At 45.5% G+C, this 16,012-nt stretch overlaps 2 protein-coding genes across 6 annotated transcripts in view; one reads left to right on the top strand and one right to left on the bottom strand.

Moving 5' to 3' along the window:
• AK8 (adenylate kinase 8) overlaps positions 1-3,828 on the bottom strand; it is a 107,057-nt gene extending 103,229 nt beyond the window's left edge. Inside the window, exons 1-2 of one of the 3 annotated variants that reach the window (XM_050926643.1) lie at positions 3,738-3,828; positions 2,227-2,297 (exon numbers count right to left, since the gene is read on the bottom strand). In XM_050926643.1, the coding sequence (XP_050782600.1) occupies positions 2,227-2,297; positions 3,738-3,828 (162 nt within the window). The other 2 variants (XM_050926640.1, XM_050926639.1) reach the window with 2 other exon arrangements.
• SPACA9 (sperm acrosome associated 9) lies at positions 3,782-14,295 on the top strand. Of its 3 annotated transcripts, XM_050926654.1 has the most exons (5): positions 3,782-3,852; positions 7,941-8,096; positions 9,967-10,169; positions 10,836-10,983; positions 12,303-14,295. In XM_050926654.1, the coding sequence occupies exons 2-5, from the start codon at positions 7,953-7,955 to the stop codon at positions 12,309-12,311; spliced, it is 504 nt and encodes a 167-aa protein (XP_050782611.1). In that variant the 5' UTR covers positions 3,782-3,852; positions 7,941-7,952; the 3' UTR covers positions 12,312-14,295. The 3 variants fall into 3 exon arrangements, with proteins under 3 accessions (XP_050782611.1, XP_050782609.1, XP_050782610.1); XM_050926652.1 differs by lacking the exon at positions 12,303-14,295 and having other exon boundaries at positions 10,836-11,292; XM_050926653.1 differs by lacking the exons at positions 3,782-3,852; positions 12,303-14,295 and adding an exon at positions 3,901-4,195 and having other exon boundaries at positions 10,836-11,292.
• Positions 14,296-16,012: the final 1,717 nt, after the last annotated feature.

Raw genomic sequence — 16,012 nt, 5'->3', positions numbered from 1 at the left:
TTTTGCTTTGAAGAACGAGTTTTATACACCATTCCTCATACTAAGTGGATCTCAAAATTCTCACTGAATAACCTGGTTAAGTTACTGAACTAACAAATAATAGCAGAGACAGAGAAAAAAGGCATATGCAAAGGAGAAAAAGTATGTTTTGGGGTAAGATATGAGAAGAGATGGTCTTCATAACACACAAAATAAGGATGTGAAAAATGTTAACACTGGTATGTGTTATGGCCACTAACAAACTATAATAATGCCCATCATAATATTAGAACTCTTTTCTCTCAACAAAATATTCAATGCTCAAAATTAGACCAAAGGAACAGACTGTAAAAACTCACAATCTCCTTTTTGGCTAGGAAGTCAATCTCATTCTTTACTAAAATAACAAGGCTTTTTTGTAACTGGGTTTTTATTGGTTTCATATTAGTTGGACATGTACATAAAAAGGCACAAGAGCATAAATGTTCGATGAAACAGCACAAAATAGACAATGCCCTCCCCCCCAAAACAACATACATTAGATTATGCATTAATTCATTAACCTAGTCTCAAAAAGGCCAGTTACTTTCACATAATTTTTAAATACAGGTTTCTCTACTACAGTTCCACCATACTACTACCCATCCCAACCCACAAAGTATCATACTTATCAGGCCTGCTTTGCATTTGATCGACTGAACACCTTTCTTCCACAGACAGTCAACATTTTTGCAGAATTATATATTGCAATTAAACCTGGCTGATAGCCAGTGCATTATGTTTTTCTAACATATAGCTTGCCCAATTTCCTTGAGACAGGGACAGTGTCATCTAAGTTTTCCAGAGTAGCAAGCCCAACAATAGTGTTTGAAAAGTAAAGAATCATAGTGCTTAAATAAATAATGATACACCTAGATACATGAGGGATACAAAGAGATTAGTATTTCCTTGTGTTTAATTTGACAGCACCTTATGTTGCAGACATAAACAGCGCTCCATCGTGAAAGATAATGAGGAGTCCAGTGGCACCTTAAAGACTAACAGATTTAATTGGGCATAAGCTTTCATAGGTAAAAAACCCACTTCTTCAGATGCACAGAGTGAAAATTACAAATACAGGCATAAATGTATCTTGAAAGATGTGGTAAGCGACCTTGTGCTGTAAGTGCTGCCTGCACCAAAAGTGCCCAACTGCGTATCAGAGATGCTCCGACGTACCCTAGGAATCATTGCTTCTTTTTTTTGCCAGGTGCACCCCAGCAAGTGCTAGCATCACTCTTCATAGTTCTGAACCCATCCACCCCATAGCTCTTAACTGCCTGCTGGGAAAGGTCATTACACTTTCCCCCACCCTCAGGATACCCCATTGTATGCTGGGAATAGTTAATACACCTCTTCTGAGCACTCTACTACATGCTGGGAACAGTCATCACACTACTCCATGCCCTCAAATATACTGTGGCATGCTGGTACTCAGGAACAGTCTGCACTGGGTAACCCCAGGACTGGAGTAGGGTTACCCAGTGTGTGCTAGGAATGGTCAACATGTCCAAATATACCAGCATGTGGTGGGAGCAAATGTTATACCCACACACATGGGGCAGGACCCACACTATGCTGGGGGCAGTCCAACCAGTGCTGGGAATTGTAAGTCCCTCCCCACCCCACATGCACTTGGGCACCCCAATGCCTGCTGGGAGCAGTCCTCCTTACAGGGCCCCCCTCCAACCAATGCTGGTGCATGCTGGGAACTATGGTTGTTACCACCATCACCCCCCTCCCGTCACTTCCGGCTTGGGCCCCCCAGGCATGCTGGGAGCTACAGTTACTGCTGTCACCACCACCCTACCCACCCCCGCATCTGGGCGCCCCAGTGCACACTGGGAGGTGCCCCCCCGGGGGGGCGGGGAGAGCACTGTTATTCCATCAGTATCACTTGCGGCCGCCCCGCCCCGCCCCTCACCTGCAGGAGCTGGAAGAGCTCGTGCTTTTCCGCATAAACGCCCATCTCCGGGGGCACACGGAGCGGCCGCGAGGTAGCGTCCATCGTACCCTTAGCAACCGCTCGTCGCTAAGGAGGTTACGTTATCGCCACGCGACGCTGGGGGCCCCGCCCGCCCGAATCAGCATCTTAGGGACCCGCCCTTCCCGGGGCTCGGAATGGGGCGTGACCTCATCGAACAGCGACAGACTCCTTTAAAGGGGCAGTAACTGCGGCCGGCTTGTCCGTGCCCCCCCCCCTCTCACCCAAGGGTGTGGGCACAAGTCCCTCGCGTTAGAGCCCCGGCGGTCTGGATGTGGGGGGAGCGGCAAGTATCCTGGCGGGGGAGAAAAAAGATGAATCAGACCTTCGCGCCTTCCGAGTCCCGACCCCAGGACCCGTCCCCCACAGACCCCATCTGTGCCCCTACCTCTTCCCTCCTCCCACACAGCCTCCTGCCACTACCCCCTGGCCCTCCCCCACACATCGCCTGCCCCCTCCCACACAGCCCCCTGCCACTACCACTTCCCCCCTCCCACACAGCCTCCTGCCACTACCCCCTGGCCCTCCCCCACACATCGCCTGCCCCCTCCCACACAGCCTCCTGCCACTACCCCTTCCCCCCTCCCACACAGCCCCCTGCCACTACCCCTTCCCTCCTCCCACACAGCCTCCTGCCAGTATCCCCTGGCCCTCCCACACAGCCCCCTGCCACTACCCCTTCCCTCCTCCCACACAGCCTCCTGCCAGTATCCCCTGGCCCTCCCACACAGCCCCCTGCCACTACCCCTTCCCCCCTCCCACACAGCCTCCTGCCAGTATCCCCTGGCCCTCCCACACAGCCCCCTGCCACTACCCCTTCCCCCCTCCCACACAGCCTCCTGCCACTACCCCCTGGCCCTCCCCCACACATTGCCTGCCCCCTCCCACACAGCCCCCTGCCACTACCCCTTCCTCCCTCCCACACAGCCTCCTGCCAGTATCCCCTGGCCTTCCCACACAGCCCCCTGCCACTACCCCTTCCCCCCTCCCACACAGCCCCCTGCCACTACCCCCTGGCCCTCCCCCACACATCGCCTGCCCCCTCCCACACAGCCCCCTGCCACTACCCCTTCCCCCCTCCCACACAGCCTCCTGCCACTACCCCCTGGCCCTCCCCCACACATCGCCTGCCCCCTCCCACTACCCCTTCCCCCCTCCCACACAGCCTCCTGCCACTACCCCCTGGCCCTCCCCCACACATCGCCTGCCCCCTCCCACACAGCCCCCTGCCACTACCCCCTGGCCCTCCCCCACACATCGCCTGCCCCCTCCCACACAGCCCCCTGCCACTACCCCTTCCCCCCTCCCACACAGCCTCCTGCCATTATCCCCTGGCCCTCCCCTACAGGGCCCTGCCCCCTCCCACACAGCCCCCTGCCACTACCCCCTGGCCCTCCCCTACAGGGCCTCTTCCCCGCTCCCACACAGCCCCCTGCCAGTATTCCCTGGTCCTTCCCCACACATTCCCTGCCCCCTCCCACTGCCACCTGGGCCTCCCCTACAGGGCCCCTGCCCCCTCACATACAGCCTCCTTGGCAGTGCCTCCTGGGACCTTGCCCCCTCAGCCCTCTGTCGGTGCCCCTGCCCCCTCCCGCCAATGCCCCCAAACCCTCTGCCAACGCTGCCCAGCTCAGTGCCCACTCCTCCTACTCGACCCAAACCGACTCCCCGCCCCGCCCCCGGTCGCTGTGGCCCTATGGCAGGGAGAGGCGTGGATACCCTACGTCACCGTTACCTAGGGAGACGGTTGTAACAATTGCCCTGCTGGGAGCTCGCAGCTGGGGCTGGCGGCCGCAGGGCTGCGGGGAGCAGGAGGTCCGGGACATGCAGGAGCGGAACAGGAGACGCAGGTGAGTGGAGCTCCGAGTCCAGACTGGCCACAGCGACTCACCAATCTGCGGGCTGTGGGGCTGGGATAAGGGGCGCCCTTCGGCCAATGCAAATGCCCCTCCCCACACCCGCGAGCCCCTCCGCCCTTGGATGCATGTGGCGATCAATGCACCTGCAGCGAACCCTAAAGACTGAAGCTGCATATTCAAAATTCTAAACATGCCTTTGGTCAAGACCACAGCCCCGTTCACTGCCAGCCCCTGCAGATGCCACTGAGCCGGCAGGCTCCTCAGCCAACTGTCTGTCCTCTCAGCGACCCAAACAGCGCGGCCTACAGCGTCTGCTATTAAAACTAGCCAGCAGGTAGGTGAAACTGACCTCCTGCCTTGACAGCTACAGAAAATAAATCCTCAAACAGCCACACTAACCAAAACCAATTCATCGTGTGCCATTTACTACACAACTTTTTTTCTCGTCTAAGGCCTTTCTGCTAAAGACTTAAAAGCACTTTACACCCCAGCAAGGAGTGTTCAGAAGAGCCTAATTGAATTTAACTGTGAGGTCACCTCATTCCTAGGAAAATCCCATCCATCCTCCTGTCTCTGTTTACTACTGGATGAAAATGGTATTATGAGTTTTAATCTCTGTTCTTAGTTTAGTCTCACTTTTGTGACAGTCAAACTGTTTTGATGTCACCGAGAAGCAGGACTTTAGAGATGACAAATAAGTAACAGGAACAAGTGAATGCCATATGACTGATTCTGGGAAGTGCTGGGTGCCCTATATGCTCCATTGAAACCTTAAAGGCAAGTTGAGGGCCTACTGTATCTTCCAAGCTGCTAGAGTTTCCATTTTAATGAACACTTGCTCATAAAAATAAATCATAATAGAGTTACAGAGGGTGGTTTTAAAGGCAAGGTATCTCAAAAAGTTTTTCAAACTTTCCCATGAAGAGCAAGACTTAATGGCTCAGTCCAATTCACGTGGTAAGGTATGGGAGCTACTTTAGACAAGAATATACATTTTGGTTAAACCTTTTTACTGTCTTGTAAAAACATCCATTAATAGATCTTGTAATGAATTATTTTGCTAGTAAAACACTAATAGTAAGAAGTACAAGCTATTTTTTTAAGAAGTCAATAGCCAGACCTTTTACTTGCTCTGTTTCTGAAATCCATTGCAGACCTATACTTTTTTTGTACACTTTGGACATTTTTCCCCTAACAGAGTTGCAACCTATTTATGACACCTGCAAATAAATTAATTTGACAGAGTACCTGTGCTTTGATTTTTAGAGGAGCTATACAATCCAACTCCCACTGAATTCAAATGGGAGCTGCTTGTGCTCAGTATCTTTCGGAAGAATCAAGATATTATATTGCACATTTATTATGGAAAGTCACATGCATTTTGTATTTAATTTAGATTTGTTATATTTCTGATCTAATCTCGACACGCTTGCAAATAATTGTAAACATTAATTTTTATTGCAGAAATGTAAATGTTTCCCATGTCAAACTATTAGGAGCGGGTGAAAAATACATTTTCTCCACTGGGGACTTTTACATTGTGGCTTTCAATGCTAAATTGCTACTTAGTTATTAAACATGCAGAAAGTGTAAATAGCTTCTTTGTGATCAATTTTGGTCTTGGTAGAGGAACAAACCTAAGCCCACCCAAGTGAGTTTCCCATCCTCACCCATCCCAGAGTATGTGCCAATGTAGATTTCACCTCCCTCAAATGTGAGGGCTTTTGAGGGCCAGCTATAGTCTTTATGTGGGGCCTCAGGCATACATCCATAAACTCCACCACATATTTGGGAGTGGGAGGGTTTGGCAGCTGGGTAGGACAGATTGGTATGGGCATACAGGAAGATTTCAAACTAGTATTGGGGGAAGATAGGGACATCATCAGAAGTGTAGAGATAGGGGATTTTAGCAACTACAAGGTGGCCTATGCTCTGTCTGTAAGAGGGGAAAGCCTCACAATCTGTTAATGGAGAAGGCACTGTGATGTTGCAATCTATATAATTTTATTAAAATATGCTAATGAGTGAATATAATATAACTAGAATATGCTTCATGCAAAATGTCTCTTGTAAGGTATCATTACAAAGTTTATAATCTACTGCATGTGATCCTCCTATCTGTATAAATGTACCACTCTTGTATCTGAAACTAGGAATATGAAATATAACTCTGAGGGCCTATTGTAATTATGAAAGTGTGGGCCATTAATGATGGTTTGGAATCTTGGTGACTCCCATTAACCAGGACAATTGTCTGCAGATGGGTGTGTATTAATGTAAGTCTTCCTGTATACCGGCAAGTGGGCAATGAAGTCTTGCAGTGACATATGATCATGTCACCTGAACTGGCATCCATCTTTAACCTGGTGTCTTTCCATTGAGAAGGAGGGGGTGGGAACCCAGAGAGGGACAAAGGATTCCCACTTTATGCAAAAGACACATAAATGGGTGGAATAGAACAAATGGGGGAGAGGAGCCATCATGAGAAATCCCCTAGCTACCACCTGAGCTGGAACAAGAGCTGTACCAGGGGAAAGAATTGTGCCCAGGCCTGGAAGGCGTCCAGTCTGAGGAAAAAAACTTACTGAAGCATCTCTTAGGATGAGATTATCTGTACTCCATTTGATTACACATAGATTTGTGCATTTTATTTTATTTTGCTTGGTAACTTACCTTGTTCTGTCTGTTACTACTTGGAACCACTTAAATCCTACTTTCTGTATTTAATAAAATCACTTCTTACTTATTAACTCAGGGGGGGAGCAAACAACTGTGCATCTCTCTCTATCAGTGTTATAGAGGGCAAACAATGTATGAGTTCACCCTGCATAAGCTTTATAGAGGGTAAAACGGATTTGAGTTTAGACCCCATTGGGAGTTGGGCATTTGAGTGTTAAAGACAGGAACACTTCTGTGAGCTGCTTTCAGGTAAACCTGCAGCTTTGGGGCAAGTAATTCAGACCCTGGGTCTTTCCTGGAGCAGACGGGAGTGTCTGGCTCAGCAAGACAGGGTGTTGGAGTTCTGAGCTGGCAGGGAAAGTTAGGGTAGAAGTAGTCTTGGCACATCAGGTGGCAGATCCCAAGGAGGTGTCTGTGATCCAACCCATCACAAGCACCCAAAAGTAACTATACACTTGACAAATCCAGCCATGGAAGTTGGAACCATGGACAGTTTTCCCTTTCAGTCTGGGTCTCCTTCTGGCTCTGCACTGTATCCTCAGAGTATTAATACCAGTCCCAGCCGAGTGGTATGTACACGTATGGGCACTGTAACAATCCTTCTTCTGACTGCAGAACATGAGCCAGATTTAACCAAGGACATGCAAATGGTGGTGGTGCTCACAGTGCCCCTTTAGCATCTAGATTGCTGGGGCTAGAAGCAATAGTAATGATTTTTTTTTTTTAAACTGGAGGAAGATCAAAAGAGCAAGAACAGTAGGAGCTTCTCTGGAGTAGGGGTAAGGCAAGTTAAGGTGAAACTAGGTGGGTGGAGGAGTATAGAAACTGGTAGCCCTAGGCAGTGCTCACACAGCCTCTGCATTGATACAGGACCAGCACTGGAAATCAGCACCCCTTGCCAGGCCTTCATATTGCTGTGAAAGAGCCAGAGGTTAACCTCAAGTCCAGGTCTCCCTTGTTCCATCCCACTTTACTGCACACTGCCTCTCAAGCTGGCCTTCATTTAATGTTAGAAGACAGTTTTCAAGCCACTTGGGCAATAGCTTTACAGTGGATAAGAGAAGATATTTCTCCCTTTGGTCCTTTCACAGCATTGTGTTTGATGCATTGCTACATTATGTTTACAGTAGATCCTATAGGGTTTATGGCATCTGATTGTCAGTGGTTCCCTCTGGGTTCTCTACCTCTGTTTGCAGCATCATTACTACCTCATTGACTTACTGTTTGGGGTTCTGGGACTGCAAAGCCTTAACACAATATATTTTCCCATCTTCTTGGTTTTTTTCATTTTTGGCAATTCAACCCATCTGGTTACAGCTGTAGGTGAAAATAAAGTTGCACATGTAAAACTGTATCACTTCAAAAAACTAACATCCTCCCTCTCCTTTTTCAAAATCCAGGAGGGGGGGAAAATGAACGAGGTAAAAGAATGTCTGAGAAACATAGAACAGACTTACAAGATCTTCCAGCAACAGCAGTTTACATTTATTGCAGCACTGGAACACACCCGAGAGGATGCACACGACAAGATCAGGCCTGTAGCAAGTATTGGACAGGTAACAAAGAAATCAGCACAAAGATCGCTGCCAGCAGTGATGGGGACAACATAATGCTGTCATGCACTTGTGTATATTTCAATGGCAAATAACTATTTATAGGGGAAGCTATATACAAACCCCTCTAGTAAGATCTGTTTATTAACTCATTATATGCTACAATCGATCATCAAATACAGAAGTATCTACATTATGATTTACCCATTTATACAAATGCTATACTGCTTAGTACCACTTTAGACAACTTAGCCTAACAATCCCATTTCCCCATCTCACTCCTAACCACAAATACACAGTACAAGATAAACATACCCCTTCTCCCCCACCACACATGGAATCTGCAAACCTTAACTTGTTGTAGTAAGCAGCTTACTTGCCAGTCCCCCCTAGTATTGGAGCTACTGTATTTTTCTGTAGTGTTTATTAAAAATAATGGCTTTGTTACAGAGGTAGAATGAGGGCTGAATGTCCCTATAGAGTAGGGGGTTCTGAGTTGGTATGTGAATTGTCTTGGAACTTGCAAAAATATTGAATATTTTAAATAATGTGAAGAATTCAGAGCCTGGAAGAGACACTGGGAAAAAAAATCTCAATAAAATGACAATTGTGGATGTGCTGAGAGCAATATTTTAACATCACAAGGATCAATCCCTTTGCATGTTTAGACAGCATGTGTCACTAAAATCAGGGTTCATTAGGATTTAATTTTTCTACTTTAATAAGGTAAGGGCTTTGTTCACTATTAAGAAGAGTATCTGGATAGATTGTGTTATGAAATAATGTCAGTTTCTACCAGGAATTAGCATTGAGATTTAGTCTTAATTTTATTAAATAATAAACTTAGCAATACAGATGGTTTGTAAGTGGTAATTATGTCAATGATCAAGGTTCAAACTAATCCACCTCCTACCACTTGGCAGGAAGACCCTCTACCTAGTCATTTCATCTCTCTAATTTTGATCCACCACTCACTAGTATTAAAAAAGGGTGACAAGAAACACCCTCTTCTGCACCCAGGGATGGCTCCAGGCACCAGCATTCCAAGCTGGTGCTTGGGGCGGCATTCTGCAAGGGGCAGCAGTCCCCGTTGTTTTGCCCCCAAGCAGTGCGCCGAATTGCCGCCGCGGACGGTGGGGGCAGTCCCTGTGCCCTTGGGGAGGCAGGCGCGTTTCTGCAGCAGCGGCAATTCGGGGGCAGCTTCAGCTAAACATAGAAACTGCAGCCGAATTGCCGCCGGCACGGAAACGCGCCTGCCGCCCCAAGGGCACAGGGACTGCCCCCACCGTCTGCAGCGGCAATTCGGCGCGTTGCTTGGGGCAGTGAAAACGCTAGAGCTGGCCCTCTCTGCACCCTCAGATCACAGTAATGGAGCCACACTGGCCACGTGGCTGCAGTAGCTCAGCCAGCACTCCTGTTCCAGCAGGGGAGGAGGAAGAATGGCCACGGATTTGCACATCAGTGGATTCCACCAGCACCCCTCTCCAAATCCTATTGCACAGGAAAGGAGGAAGCTTTTTACCTAGGCAGGCTCCAAAAATCCTATTGCATATATCAGAGGGGTAGCCGTGTTAGTCTGGATCTGTAAAAAGCAACAAAGAGTCCTGTGGCACTTTAAAGACTAACAGATGTATTGGAGCATAAGCTTTCGTGGGTGAATACCCACTTACTCAGATGCATGTCTGCATATAGGTTCCCCTGCACATTGCTTCCTTCAGAGCCATGGTTGAGAGGGCAGTTTCTCTACAGTGTAAAACAAACTGCACTGAAACGGCCCTTTGTATGTAAAGCAATAAAAACGGTACTAGCTTGTTTGAACTAGTTTCAATGCAGTTTAAATATTGCCCTTCCTTGCACATGTTGCACTACATAGGTGCAGGCATACATGGATCATCACTGTAACAACACTACCGACAGACGCATCCTCCTCATGTTCTTGAACATCTGTAGTGAACTGAACAAACTCTGCCAAAAGCTAGAAGCCCTGCATCCTGGTACCAGTGTAACGAACAATATTTTGGAGAAATGCAAGCTGCTTGTTAGCCCCAGCAATGACCTGAGCACCATCCGAGCCAAGTAGGTCTATTATCAGCTCACTTTTATACATCTCTCAATGTAAAAAAAGCAAACATCACTTAAGCAATTTATAAAGCTGGGAAACAGAGAGGCATGGTCCTCTGCTGATGTAAGTGAAATTTGTACTCCAGACCAACACACACATCTATTAGAGTCATGTGACTATGTCTTCTAATTCCAAGGAAAGAGCAGGGGCGCCCCAGTAATCCCATTGGTCTTTGGAGAATTTCCCCCAATACTATTCACTCCCCACTTACAAATTCGATTTTTTTTTTTAAGTTTATGAATGTCAGTGCTAGTGAAATGTAACATATGGACAGCCTAGTACACTGAAGTCACATGCAACAGCAGTACAGGTTTTCCCCACCCCATACTGTCAATGGTTTATTTCAACTGGGCAGAGGAGAGACGTATATTTTACATGCATTTGAAATTAAATCCGGAGGCAACCAGATTTGGGCCCAGTGATGAGGAATGTTATTGGGCAGGAACAATTTAAGCCACACAGTCTAGTTCTGACCATCACTGACTCTCTGTCTTGAGAAAGTAATTGAAAGTGCCTATGTACTTGTAGCAATGACTCTCCAAGTGGCATTGTGGGATTCCATGTGTTTATTTACCATCTGGTAAATAACTGCTTTCCCTCACCACCACCACCCCCCACAGGTATCCTCATGATGTGGTGAATCACTTGAGCTGTGATGAAGCAAAGAACCACTACGGAGGTGTGGTGAGCCTCATACCCATAGTGCTGGACTGCATGAAAGCATGGGTGGCCCACAGTGAGAAGTTGCCTCGGAACTTCCTGCATAATGTGAGTGATGGAAATGCTGACTCTCAGAAGAGAACACAGCAGGATGTGTCAGCAAAGGCATCTACTCCCCTAGGCCCACATCCTGCTACCCTCACTACTGCTACTCAGACCTTGGTTAGTTACAAAGACTATTCACAAGAGCAGAACAGTAAACATGGTAAAAAAGAGCATCTGAATGGCACAGGGAGAAACACTTGGAAATATCTCAATGGTCCCTGGAAGCCACCTGGGAAACACTCCTTTTAGAAGGACCAAAGCTCATACATCTTTTGGATTGATGTGACTGGTTATTAAATATGGTCTCCAGTATTCACTTCAGTTGTTCCCTCCCATCTTGACCCAAGTTCTGAATATATGTAGACCCTAAGTCTCCAAAAGCAGATAAATCTAAGTCTTATCAGACGCCTCTCTATGGAGATCCAGAAAAAAACGTGGGAACAGGGGTAGTGTATGTCACATGTATTCCTCCTTAACAGGGCTACTGGTGAGGGCAGAAGATGGAGTTAGAACTAATCAGATTCTGGTCTCTCACCAATGCTGTGTCTTGGGCAAGTCACTTAAAGTCCAATTCTATGACTTCCTATCTGATTTTTTCAGGTTACAGGTTGCTCAGATTCACTGCTGTAAATAGCCTGGTTTCTGAAATCTAAGCTGGGTGCATTGCATCCCACACCAATATCAGTAATAAAGACTGAGCCAAAATTTGTCTTCATTTATAGCTGTTCAACCCCTTCACTCTCTATGGGGTTGCACAGATGTAAGGGAGGACTGAATTTGGCCCTGTAGTTGAAATTTGATTAATTGACACTGTGTGAACCATAATAGAATCCAGCTCACTCTCCCAGAGCTGTTTTGGCTCTGCAGGGCTAACAAGAGGAAAAATTCAGGGAGCAGATCTACTGAGGAAGAGGTGACCATTCTCAGACACAGCCTCTTTTCAAAGTAGAATTGCACTTGAAGGTCTCTATGCCTCTGCTTTCCCTTGGGTACATCTTACCTATCTCACAGAAGTGTTTGATGCTTAGGTCATCAACAGCTGTAGGGCATTTGAGATCAGCTGATGGAGCATGCATAGAAAAGTACAAAGTATTTTTAAATCATTGCCTTCCTGCAGAGTCTCTGAAGCCAGCTCAGCTACCTTACCAGGACTGGGTTATGAAAGCCAGTCCACCTGTAGGCTCTCTTCCCATAGTTATCACTTAGAGCTGATTTGTATCATTTGTGATGCCTTATGGAAGCATTATTAACTAAGCTCTTAACAAGATCTTGATAGTCTGATGTATTTCCCTATATCTGATTGCTCTTTTCCCCTTCCACAGGCAAGTTAGCTCCTGTTCTTTTGCCTCCTGCCTGAAGACACTCCTGAATAAATGTTTCCCGTGCATTCATGACTGTGTTTGCTAAAATTTTGGGGGTGCTATTATCTTAAGGTGACCAGATTTTTAAACAAGTATCAACTGAGATGGGAGGGTTGAGCAAACAAGGAAGTGCAGGAGGGAATGGCAGTTCAGAAGGACAGGAAGTATTTACAGGTGAACTTTCACAGCTTCTTACCTCCCCCTCTATGTATTTGTTCTCATTCTCTTTCCCCACCGCTCATACACTTTTCCATAAGATGTACAGGAATCATTGCACTAACCCTCCGCTCTGGGACAGACATGATTTCTTCAGCAAACTTCATAATTATTTTTAAGTGATCCTATTCAATTGAAACTACTGGGGAATTCACACAGATTTAAGATTGTGGGTCTGTTTAAGACATAGTTGCTAGTAGGATTTAGGTAGAAAAAAGCCACTCCTTCTGTAGAAGGCTTTATTTCATAGCTGTATCATGGAGTGGCTTTAGAGAGAAAAATTAGTCACTAACAGCATCTAAATACTTCAAATCAAGTTTCAGGCCTGACTGTGCTAGGCACCGGACAGACGAGTAACAGGTAAAATGTTCTTTGGGACAGGAACTGTTAAGCAGGAACTGTGGCCTATGGGTTAGACTATGGGCCTGAAGGTTAAAACTTCCAGGTCCTATTCCCACCTCTGCTACTGACTCATTGAATAACCTTAAGTAAAAGGTCATCTAACCTCTGTGGCTTAATTTCCCAATCTGAAAATGAGGAGGATACCTACTACACAGCAGAGGGGCTGGGAAGCTTATTGCTTGTAAAAGCACCTTTTTAAAATCCTTAGGTGAAAGGGGCTATCACAAGGGTAATTTTTACCTACTAAAAATCAGTTTTTCCAAGGCCTTTGCTCTGTCAGCCCAGAGAGTGGGTGTAAGTCCTACCAGCAGCAAAGGAAAACTCAGGAGCGATATCACTCCTCCCATGGAGAAGACTGGCTGAGCATGGCCAATTTGAGACTTCTAGAGCTCTGAAAGTAAATCTGCAACGAATATCCTGAGTGTCTCCAGATCCACATACACAACAAACATTGGGTGATGTCTGAGTTTGCGTAACTAGGGAAACCATCCTTCTGCCATGTAAGTCAAAGGGAACATTGACATTGATTTCAGTGAGAGAAGTATCAGGACCTGTGTTAGCAAGTTAGAAACAACCCTTCTTCAGTATCAGTGTGTGTCAGCCAGTCTGAACTTCCACAGCTGCACCTAACTCCAGATGAGCACAAATTCCTGCTTCAAGTCCAATACCTGTGGCTGAACTAGAGCATATCTTCTAGAAAAACATCCAATCTTGATTTTAACAGTTCCAGTGACGGAGAATCCACCAGCACCCTTGTTAAGTTGTTCCAGTGGTTAATTACTCTCACCCTAACAGGGTTCCATTATTTTGTCTATGCTTATGCTACACAGCAGAACTACAAGCGGTGCAGGGGAAGGGGGGAAATCTAGCAAGGGTATTTCCCGTTCATTAAAATCACCAACTTTTTTACTGCAATACAAGTTGATCAGAAATCACCCTCTAAATTTAGTTTTAAAAGGGTCATAAGTGTGAGTAAAATGGCAATTAAAAAATTCAATTGTCAAAACAGATATTCAGTTCTCTCTTTAAATACCTCTTTTAAATGTCAAAGGCAAGCAGTTATCACTTATCTGTTCCTGCAACATAAAATGGAGTGCAGTTTAGGATTTCTGAGAGTAGTATGAAAATAAGGAATTTGCACTTACTGTAAATGTCTGCCAGTCCAATCAAAAGTTATGCTATATGGAAGATAAATGTCCTAGCATTTGTTTGTGCATTTTCATATGTTGATCAATACGTTGTTCCAGCAGCTGTATAGGTCTGAAAAGAGAATCTCTGCTATGCTAGGTGAGCTAAGTGACTCTACAAGAGGAAAAGCGCAAAGAATCTCCCAAAACACAAAACAAAAATTGCAGGGTGGGCAGAAAGGCATGTGTCATCTACCAAGCATTTACAAACATTGTCATTCACAACTTTGTGAGATGGGCAAAGTCTCCCATTTTACAGATGGGAAAATGGAGGCACAGCAAGGGCTCAAGTGACTTGCCCAAGGCCAAAGTCCAAGTGTTGGGAACTCCTGATTTCTAATCCCAACTTTGACTCCCAGTCCTGTGCACAGACCAGGTCTTATTGCACTAGTATAGATCTGAAAATCCAGTTTTAACATCATTCTTTACATAGTGTAAGCCGGAATACTTGGTTTCTGATCCAATCAAACTACTGTATTAACTTTGAGGTTAACGTAGTATCAGTTCACTTTCAGTTTTGTGTATTAAATATCACAACCCTGCCACCCAACAAGCTAACAGCTGTTGCTCATGTCCAAGAGTTCCTAAACTGTAGTAAATTACTGAATAATTCCAAAACTAACTGCCTCAGTCCTGTTCATTAAATTTCCTCAAGGACTCTTGAATGGAAAAATTGGAAGTTTCTTGAGAAACTTCAGTTTTGCAATAACATGACAATGGTCTTTTGGAAGATTTTTTCAAAGATAAGTTGCAAAAACAGTTTGTTCAAATTACTTTAGTTTCTATAAAAAAGTTCTCTTCTACACAATGGATGACTACCACTTCAGATCGAGCGAAGTTTGAGAAGGTTGGTAGGGTAGGAAGAGACAAGAATCAGCTTAGCAACAGCAACCTAGTGGCAATGTTGGAAAGAATACTATCTTGCCATAAATCCAGTTGACACTGAGTAGAAATTGAGGTAGTTGGAATGTAATTATCCAAACATAGCTCTGTAATAAAACTTTGCTTTAACTTTGTCTTCCAAGTTCACACAAACACAAGAAACCTGGGAAGCAGCCAAACTAGCTTACTTTGTGTTCCTCAAGTTCCTGAGAGATCTCCTTGATCACCTGCTTTTCCTTCTGAAGACAAATACAGATATAAGCAGAGTATACAGGATCCCAACAAAATCCAGCTGTCTGTATGCTGCATACTTCTGTAGTTCTGGTCCAATTTAGAAATGGGATGGAATCAGTTAAAAACCTATATCAAATCCAAAATATCCCTTAGGTTAAAGATTTGGTTTTTAAAAGTTTAAGTCTGGAGACACCGTAACCAACAGGATGCTGCATATAGGCCATCCAGAAGAGAGCTGGGATCAAGTCAGCAATTAGAAAGTCAAGGATTTGGCTAGACCTGAAAAAAGTCTTACAGGGAACCACAACAGGGAGTGTGGTGGCAGCTCAGCAGCCCAAAAGATTAGTTCTGAGTGAGGTGGCAGAGTCATGGAGGCCTCTAGTGGTCAGGTCTAGGAAGCAGCACTAAAGAACGCAACAAGAAGGTCAAAAGGAGAGTTGGCTTTTCAGTCTATGTGGCAGCAGAACTGGGAGGAAAGCCATGGCTGGTGGAAGGATGATTCTTATTTATGGTTGTGTTTATCAGCATTAGAAAGTAAAGAGGATTCTTTATTTCTCTACCTTTGTGGAAATATATATTTAATTATTTTTATTCTGGAAAGAACAGGTTTTGAAAGTTAAACTTGGATTGAGATATGTAACAATAAAAAAGTCAAGATTCTGTTTCTGCTGTTTTTCTGCCATTTAGATTCTATAGGATAAATTCACCCAAGTGCAGAGGGTCCAAACAAGGCTTCCCACATCACCTGAC

Source organism: Gopherus flavomarginatus, chromosome 17, assembly GCF_025201925.1.
Source record: "Gopherus flavomarginatus isolate rGopFla2 chromosome 17, rGopFla2.mat.asm, whole genome shotgun sequence".
In the NCBI taxonomy this organism is placed as follows: Eukaryota; Metazoa; Chordata; order Testudines; family Testudinidae; genus Gopherus; species Gopherus flavomarginatus.
The sequence above is the reverse complement of the archived record's forward strand: the minus strand, read 5'-3'. Positions and strand labels throughout refer to the sequence as shown.

Bases quoted from the DNA above. Each gene is read 5' to 3' on its own strand.
- SPACA9 (XM_050926652.1), top strand. From the start codon at position 7,953: ATGAACGAGGTAAAAGAATGTCTGAGAAACATAGAACAGACTTACAAG. The intron at 8,097-9,966 runs GTAACAAAGAAA...TGCACTACATAG, and splicing joins CTGTAGCAAGTATTGGACAG to GTGCAGGCATACATGGATCA. The intron at 10,170-10,835 runs GTAGGTCTATTA...CACCCCCCACAG, and splicing joins CTGAGCACCATCCGAGCCAA to GTATCCTCATGATGTGGTGA.